General features: G+C 56.9%; 1 protein-coding gene across 2 annotated transcripts in view; it reads right to left on the minus strand.

The window, feature by feature from the left end:
• CACNA1C (calcium channel, voltage-dependent, L type, alpha 1C subunit) overlaps window positions 1-9,244 on the minus strand; it is a 192,356-nt gene that overhangs the window by 134,606 nt on the left and 48,506 nt on the right. For both annotated transcript variants that reach the window (XM_012651032.1, XM_012651031.1), the window contains exon 5: window positions 5,676-5,766. In XM_012651032.1, coding sequence (XP_012506486.1) covers window positions 5,676-5,766 — 91 coding nt within the window. The remainder of the gene's footprint in view (window positions 1-5,675; window positions 5,767-9,244) is intronic.

The following is a 9,244-nucleotide window of genomic DNA, read 5'->3' on the forward strand; positions in this document are numbered from 1 at the left end:
CATTATTTTTTATTAAAAAAAAAATCAAACCAGAAGATGTGACAGGTGGCAAAGCCATCGTGCATGAGGTAATTGTATCTCTGGGGCACTGAGACTCCGAGCCAAGTGTCTTTACTGCTTGGAACCGTTGGCTAGTAACCTTGTCCCGCCCCCAAAGACTGCCCGTGCAGGCTGGAGGCCTAATCACACGTTAACAGTGCGTGTGGCAGGGGCCCAGCGCAAGGGCAGCATGGTCACTTAGAGCCAGTGTAACGGGCGAAGCAAATGTCTTCCCGCTGCTAACTGGGCGATGGGAACCCGCGTGCTCCCTGCTCCGGCAGAGCCACGCTGCCCACGGGACGTCGGCGTCCTCCCCGGGCCTGCTGTTGGGCAGGTGCCTCTCCTTGTTGGCAAACACAAGCCCACGTGGGTGACCCTGGCCTCCAGGCTGGTCACTCTGTTTCCAAAGGCTGGCCCGGGCCTTCTTCCAGAAGCGCCTCAGTGGTCCCAACCGGGGTGCCCTGTGATGCAGACCACCGGCCCTCGCCGTGAGGCTCTCCCAGCCTCGGTCCATGGGGGTCATGAGCAAAAGTGGGTTCTTAAATTCTCCCATATGGAGAAAGCTGAATCCGGGTGTTCGCCCCTCCCAGGGAAGGACTCTGGGACTTGGGCACAGGGCAGGGGAGGCTGTTTGAAACGAGGTCCTAGTTCAGGCCTAATCATGGGCCGTGGGTCCTTCCGTGGCATCCTGGCACATTCTGAACCGGGAACGGAGCAGAACTTTCTTGTCCACTTAGGTACAAGTCCTGATGTACAAGCCTGGACACCGCATTTGAAGGCTGATGTTTTTGTTGTTGTTGCTGTTCTCAGGGGATTGTGAGGATAATTTTAAGTTTGCGGGGTCCAAAACGTTCCTCCCTTTTTACGACTGGCACATTCTACAAGTACTCAGCAGAACTGCTAGGTACCATGCCACTGACACACCTCGACTCAGGAAGGGCAGGGTATCGCTCAAGGGGCATCTGTCTGGAGACCACAGAACACTCCAGGCCCTCGGGGAGCTGAGCTCAGAACCCTCTGTAAGTCCCTTTGCATAGCGGGACCCCACTACATGGAAGCAGAGGGGCTCGGAGCCGGGAGAGCCGCTCCCGCTGTGTGAGGACGCCGGCTCGGCAGCGCCGGTGCCCTGGAATCGTGGAGCCGGGCCACACCCTGGGCCACCTGGCCTGTGGCGGACGCTCCCTCCTACTGGTTTCTAAACTCTCCTCAGACTCCGAAACGTCCTCTGAGCAGCAGAACGCCCGGCCTGTCCGAACGCGGCGCGCAGGGGCAGGGTGCTCACCAGACGTCCCGGCTCGCCCACCGTCGCCGCCCGGGTGAGGCGGATTCTCGAAGAAGAGCCAGAGTCACCAGCACATGGGGCCGTCAGAGCCGCGCCCTGGGCTGGGCCTGGGGTTCATTCCACCCGAGATACTGTCCGCCCAGGCCTCCCGGATGAACCTGCGGGGAGACTGGGAGGTTCTTCCCCGATTTCGAGGTTCAAAATTAGAGACCAACCCAAAACTTTTTTTTGCGTAGCTGCTCAACTTGCGTTTGTCATTATTTGACAGATACTTGAACTTCTTGGGAGCTATTTATATTTTCAGCCTCTCCCCCTTCTTAGGGTAATGAGCACCATATGTTTACTACCTGCTGTGTACAGTAGCATTTCCCTGATTTGTCCCAAATTTGCCTGTAACGTAAGTCGGGTGGCCCCGCAGCCGCACCGTGCTGACGGCACGTCTGACTCGGCGCCCTTAACTCACAGCTGGGATCCCTGCAGAGTCCGCCTGGCCCTTGTCGCCGCACGGCGCTGCTCCATCTGCCGGGTGTGGAGCGTGGCTGCCCCATGTCTGTCCGGAGCCTCCTTTGCTATTGTCCCTCCTGCTCTTCCACGGGACCCAATCTCTGTCCCCACTGGGTCCCCCAGTCTCTCACCCTTCGATACCAGGCTCAACTGCTGGCACTCAGCGTGGCCCCACGGTCACGCGGCGTTGCCCCATGCGACGGTGGCTCCACACCACTGGGCCTACGTGGCTGAACCCCGCCCTGGCTCGCCCCCGCGGTCGCTGCTCGCAGGCCACCAAGTCTGCCAAAAAATACAGGGAACCGTTCCGCAAGGCCGACTCCACATCCAGGCGTCGGTCTCCACTCCGGCTTGGGTGCCGCTCTTTCAGTGGCCTCTCGGCGACTCAGCAGCGTGACTGTCCAGCACTGTCCTCTAAGTTCCTACACCGCCTCACCCTCGCTTTCGGAGGCTTCTTGGCATGACCCCTGCCGCAGACTCCTTCATCAGAAACTTTTCTGACTCGTGTTCTTCATAAAACTGCGACAAGCTTTGAGAGCTAGAAGGGGCCCTTGGCTACCGTGTCCACGTGGACCTGCGGTGTGTGATTTCTCCAGTTGTAGGACACTTTCTTCGTAGGAGGCCTTCCATGGAAGCCCAGTACGTCCCTTCTGTGGTAGCCCCTGCAGGCGGTTTCCAGGCCTCTGCCGAGAGCACCTGGAAAGCTGTGGTCGGTCCTGGCCCCCTGCTTCCCAGAGGGAGGGGCCGAGACTCCGAGCGAGTGCTTTGGCCGAGGTCACAGGGCCACCAGGACCCCTGACGCAGGTCTCCTTTTCCATATTCCAGTTAGTCCCAGAGGCGGAGGAACCCCTCCTTCCGGTGCAAGTTCAGTGTCTCAAACCGTCTCTGACGTCAGCCTTCCCTTCTTCCGAAGCCACGTCTCCCGTAAGCCCTCGCGCTGGCTCCGCCTTCGGCCTGTCGCCGCGGGGACTGCTAGCCTTCCTGTGCCACCCTCCTCTTTGCGCTCTTCCACCCTCCCTCCACGCTCACCTGCCGAGGGAGCGCCCTGTCCTGGCCCGTGCCCCTGCCGAGCTGGACGCCCACAGCAGTCCCTCGAGCCCTGTGGAGCGGCGCTCCAGAACCCACGAATAGCGGTCCTCTTCTCTCCACCTGCAGCCCGGGCTGCCGTCCCCTCATCTCACACCTGGTCACGCTACTGCCGCTCACCGTGAGGGGCGCCTGGCTCTTACCCCACAGAGATCCTCCGGGAACACCAAACTAAGACTGGCTCATGCCCTATAGTCCCAGCTGCTCAGGAGTCTGAGGCAGGAGGATTGCTTGAGCTTGGGCATTCGAGACCAGCTGGGGCAACATAGCGAGACCCCGTCTCTAAGACTCAAATCATTAAGGTTCTACCAGGCCATGCCCCGTCTGCGGCCTCACCCCTGCTCCCCCTGCTCACACCCGCTCTGGCCGTACCCAGGGCCTGGAAACACGCTGGTGCCTCTGGTTGGAACATTCTTCCTCATTCTTCACCTTGGTAACTTATGTTCAGCCTTCAGTTCTCAGTTGAAATTTCAATTCTTCAAAGCCTTTCCTAACCTGCCCGTCTCAGTCAGGTCCCTCTGCGACTAACCTGACATTGCATTTATTTTTTCTTCTTAGCGCTCACCCCAGCGTCCAGTCCCCTCTCCATCTGCTCAGCGTCTCTGCCGCACTAGGTCACGCGCTCCGACTCCAGGGTGCCTGCTTCCACCCCTGCTGCGTGGCCATCGCCTGGCGCCCAGCTGGCAGCCCTGTCCTGAAATCCCTCCTCCCGGGGCCTCCAGGCCACGCTGCTGTTCTCCTAACGCACCGCATTTGTCTCGTCTGCTCGGTCGCATTCTCCTGTGCGTCGGGTTTGGCCCTGGTCTTCTGCCTTCAAGTCCTCTGTGAACAGCCTCGTCCTGTCACCTCTTTCATGGTGTTTATCCCGATAACCTCAAATGTGTGTCCCACCCCTGCCGTCTCCGTGACACCCGCAGATCCCCCCAGGGCCTTGCTTCAGATTTCACTTCTGCCTCAGTACCCTTTCATCCGTTCAAACTGTGCTGGCTCCTTCCTCTTCATCAGCCCCTGCCCACCGGCTCCTGCCCCAAGAAACCATCACGTGGCCCTGCCCCGCAGGGACCACGTTCATCCAGGTTTTCTCACTGCATAGCAATCCTCACTCGGGCCTCCTCTTATCACTAAGACTTTAAACCCTTAGCTTTAAAAGTGCGGGTCTCTGCCTGCCCCAGGCTCAGTCCTCTGGCTGCTTCTCCCACCAGAACGTCAGCAGAGTCTTATCCCACTGCTGTCTGGGGCGGGTGGGAGGCAGGGGGTGTGGAAAGACCAGGATCCCTCGAGTGCAGACGGTAATCCTGGTACCGCAGCTGGGCATTTCGCATGCACAAAGCAGACGCGTAAATGCGGGCGTGCACGGAGACGACAGGGCCCGTTCCTGCAGAGCTCTGAAGCTGGTGGAGGGCATCCTCGGAGGAGATGACAGACAGACCAGAGACTGCCAGCTTCCCCTCACGGGGGATGATCGCGTTCCCTTTCCAGCAGAGCCTCGTGCTCTCCTGAGATGCACTCCCAGTGACTTCCTGGTGCCAGCTCCCCAGTCCCTCCTGGTTGCAACTTGGGCCATGCCCCAAAGCCAGAGTCGAAGGGTCTTTGATCATCTTCTCTCCATCCCTCCTCTTGGAGTCAAGACAACAGAAAGGCCTAGAACTTACGGAGTTTGAAGCCTTTCTATATGTGTTTCCCTAGTGTTGCTATCTGGGGCCAACTTCCAGAAACTCAAGTGCTTGTTTTGCACGATTCCAAAAGAAGAGGGAAAAGGTTTGGACTGCTGCTTCAACATGTAATTAGCATCGTATTTTAACAACATTTTGACAATAACTGCTTCCCGACAAGGCTGAGAAATCTGCAGTGCAGACTCCCTGGTGCTGCTGTCAGCGTGAGTGATACCGAAGCCTGCACACCCTGGAAACGCGTCAGCCTCGCCTCCCCATCCCGTTACTGGCTCCCGGCGCTTCTCGGGGCCAGCACCGCCACGCAGCCTCACCTACCGCGCGTCCTCGTGCCCTCTGCCAGAGGCGGGGGGAGGGAATGGAAGCCGCTGCTCCGCGGAGGGAGCGACTCAGACTGGTCCTACTCAGCGCCTCTGTCTGCAGGTCCTCTCCGTGACCAGGCCGAGCTCCTCATACCCCAAGCAGCCAGCAACGCAGTTCCCACTCCCCACAGCGGAAGCCGAACAGGCCGGGGGCCTCCACTCAGGCCAGGGCGGCTCCTGACGGCACAGGGCCAACCCCTACACTCTGCGTCCTGAGGCGCCGGACTCTGGAAAAGCAGCAGCTCTTATCTGCCCACAGGTGACTCCGGTGGCATTTCGGGCACCCCTGCTTCTCTTTTGCTGCAGGTGAGGACGCTCGTGCCTATCATCTCCCGGAGCATTTTCTTACCATCTGCTTTTCTTCTGGGTCACATTAATCAGAATGTAAGCGTGGGGAGCAGGCCCGGGGACCCTCACCTTGCCGTCTCCTACGAGGAGGGGCGAAAGGACCAGGAAGAACGGACTTTGGGGCCACCCCCGCCCCCATACTGTGAATTTCCCTGAAGTGATGAAAAGGGCTCATGATCCCAGAGTCAGCCTCGCAGAAGAGCTGAAGACGAGCCTCAGCTGTGTGAGAGCACCCCAGGCCTCTGCTCCCCGCAGGGCTCCCGCCCCACGTGGCTGTTTCTTGCTGCAGCTCTGACTTCTGCCAGCTCTCTGACTCCCAGACTCCGCCTCCCTGCCCGCGCCCCAGGAAAAGCCCCAGCCCCTGGGCTCGCCGTGCCTACTCACGCCAGCCTGGCCCCGCAGTTCTCGCCCTCGATGTCGCCTCCAGCCACGTTTTCGGTGTTGACAGACTCGGTCTCGCTGGTGGGCATGCTCACTGCAAGAGTCAACGGGATGCAGGCAAGGTGTGAGGCAGGGAGAGAGAGCGTTAGTTTGCAACACACCCAATGCCGAGACCCAGTGCCGGCAGGAGGACAGCCTGAGCGCCTTGGCCACTGACCGGCAGGGTCGAGGCCTCCGCACTGGCCTAGCCATGCTCAGGGATCTCCTGGACTGACTGCCTGCCCTTGTCTGGGGGAGCTTTTGCTGAGGGGATGCTGCAAACCAGTGGGAACGTGGGAGGACATCTGGTGATCAGAGTATTTCACCTTAGCAGTAAAACGCTGACCACTGAATCCTTTCTCCACCTTCCATTCTACGGCCTCAGAAGAGCCGTGGAAGCTTTCCCGTTTGCTTCTGCTACTCATCAGAGAAAGAGGAGCTTTCATGAAAATATGGTCTTTCCTTTTCTTCTTTCCACCCACCAACTCTAAGGGGGTCCATCCCCGAGACTAGGGCCCAGCTCGCTGGAAGAAAGGGCACGTTGCCGCCTGCGTGGACGACCGCGTGGGTGCGGAGGGCTCCCCGTTTCTCGCAGGTGCTGGGCCCTGGGTCAAGTACATCTAGGACCCTGCCCAGGACAGAGAGCTCAGAGTGAATCACGGACTAAGACTCAAACTAGCACTGCAGACACCAGGAGTGAAGGAGGGTTGAGTGTGGAATCCACAAAACTAACTTTAAAGGTGGCCTAGAGACAGCCTGCAGGGAGACTCGTTCCCCTTTTAGCCGCCCTGATGCTCCTAACTCCGGGCCGATCCAGGGTGTGAGCCATTTAATTCCGCTAGAGCCAACTCGTCCAGGCCAGACCCAGCCTCTCCCCAAGGCAGCGGGGGCTGGATTTCTAGAACAGTGACAGTTTTCCAGCTCAGAACCCAGGTTTGTGGCTCCGAAGAAGCCATTTCGTTTTATTACTATATTTTTCTTCTACATAAAAGTTTGACTCAAAGAATTCTTCTTCACCCTCTATGCCCCTCTGAACATGACAGGAGTTCCTTAGTTTCGCCAGCCCTTGTTCTTAGAGTGGCCATCACATCATCTGTGCTGGCTCAGCTCTCCTTCCAGACAGCACTCCTCGTCTGCTGAGACAGTCGCTAGCCCTCGGCAGACACCGAATGCACACGCGTGCACACGCACACACACGCACACACACAACTACTGCAGCACCGGCCAGCAGAGAAACGCCCTCCCGTCCACTGCTGTAGGAGCCAACACACATTTACACACAGGGCACGGGGGAACGTTACCATGGGTTTCTGTGGAGTGACTAAACCAAGCAAACTTCCCTTTCTTCTGATCAAGCAAGCCCACTGTGTGCCTCCTTGCACAGACAAGATGATCAGTGTCAAGAACCAGGAACAAGACATCGACAGAGAACGTGCAGTCAGCCACGGGCAAAAGAAAGAAGCAAGGAGCTCAGCTTTCACACAGAACATCCGTTTCAATCTCCGAAAATAAACCAAAACAAAAAAAAATTAAAAAGCAATAAACCAAAACACACAGGAAAACATCACAAGATATAACTAAACCCCCAAATCACATGAATTAACAACACAGAACAGGTGACAGGCCCCGGGGGAAGGAGCTACTCCGGCAGGGCTCCGGCCTGCAGCCGTGGGTCTAATCAGTGACTCTGGGGAGAGGGCTTCTGAGGGCGGAGCTGCCGCTTGGCCATGCTGCCTCCTGAGGGGGTGCCCCTTGTACAGGCTCAGGTGGGTGACTGATAAAATCAAGCTGTGGCACTGGTGCCCTTCACCCCTCGCAACGGCCAGGTGACTTGTCTGCTCCCCTGCACCGGACCGCATTGCAGAATTCCACCTGCCGCGGACTCGGGCGCCCTTGCCGCCCACAGCTGGATCTTGTCACTTGCAGGTGGAAAAACAACCCACTGACTCACTGGCCCCTCCATCCATTCTATCATTCAATTCCATTCGTGAAGTCCTAGTGAGCACCTTGGGCCTGACCACATCCAAAACATAGCTGTATCTGCTTTCCATCAGTTTGAATGGGCAAAGGAGTCAAACTGTCATCCATGGGTGGTCTTCTGAGGAGATCTGTAAATAAGGGAGAATTCTGCCGCTGGGTCTGGGCTGCTGTTGACAAGGAGGGTGCCCTGGCAGAGTGTGAAGACCCCAATCACTGCATGGGGAGGAGGGGGCTCTGGATGCTGCATGGATTTTGAGTTCTGGATGCCAAATGTTTTAGCTGATTGCTCACAGAGAGTTTTCCCACTTCATCTGATAAAGCTGGCGTTGACAGCGTCTCTGCGCGGCCACCGCAGAGGGTGCTGGGAACGAGAGGCCCGTGAGGCACAGCCTCAACTTCTCAACATGGAGCAGCAGCTGGGGGAGGCGGGGAGTCTGCGGCTCCTCCCCGGGGGCACTGTGCCCTGACCAGGAATGGGCGAGTGGCACCCTCCCACCCCCCGCCAGGAAGGGGCGAGGGCAGGGCAAGCCGGGCTTTAGGAGTTTCTTTATTTCGTCCTGCTCTCCTGGAACTCATTATTTTCAACGAACTTCCTTGAATGTCGCTTTTTGGTGAGAATTCTGAACACTACTAGTTCATTACAGAAAAGGGCTAGGCTTACTTGTAACCTATGTAAAGGGTCATGTCTCAAACACACTCTTCTTTAAAATACAAAGTATAGAATAAACAGAAATGTCACAACTAGCAACATTTACTTGTTTACTTATCAAAAATCCTATATAAGGCCAGGCGCAGTGGCTCACGTCTGTAATCCTAGCTCTCTGGGAGGCCGAGGCGGGCGATTGTTTGAGCTCAGGAGTTCGAAACCAGCCTGAGCAAGAGCAAGACTCCATCTCTACTAAAATTAGAAAGAAATTAATTGGACAACTAAAAAAAAATATATAGAAAAAATTAGCTGGGCATGGTGGCGCATGCCTGTAGTCCCAGCTACCGGGAGGCTGAGGCAGGAGGATCGCTTGAGCCCAGGAGTTTGAGGTTGCTGTGAGCTAGGCTGATGCCACGGCACTCACTCTAGCTCGGGCAAAAGAGCGAGACTCTGTCTCAAAAACAAAAAAATCCCATATGAGAAAAGCACCGAGAGTTAGGAGCGGAAATGAATGACTTGGTTCAAGTTCTAGAGGGAGGTGTGTCTCCATGTGGAATGGTAACAGTCTCTAGTGTGAGAATCTCACAATGAACGGTCTTTGTTGGCAGCGTGGAGGGGAAAACGCTAGGCTCTATCTGTCCCCGTGGCTGGCTGAGGGCAAGAGCCCTGGACATCAAGACCTTTCGCGCAGAGGCATCATCCAGCTTCTGGTTTTGACATCCTGAGTGTGCCATCCTGTTCAATTTCAGAAGTAACCATACGATAACTTTAAAAGCAATAGGAAGAGCTTGATAAATATGCAGCCATCTAAATATCGCTGAATTTGACCAGGGCTGGTCTTTCATGGGGGCCAGGTTGGCAGCCACCTGTGTGGAAAGTGACTTGAAGATCCTCTCAGTCATCTCCC

This window comes from Propithecus coquereli, unplaced genomic scaffold (assembly GCF_000956105.1).
Source record: "Propithecus coquereli isolate 6110/MARCELLA unplaced genomic scaffold, Pcoq_1.0 Scaffold346, whole genome shotgun sequence".
NCBI lineage: Eukaryota > Metazoa > Chordata > Mammalia > Primates > Indriidae > Propithecus > Propithecus coquereli.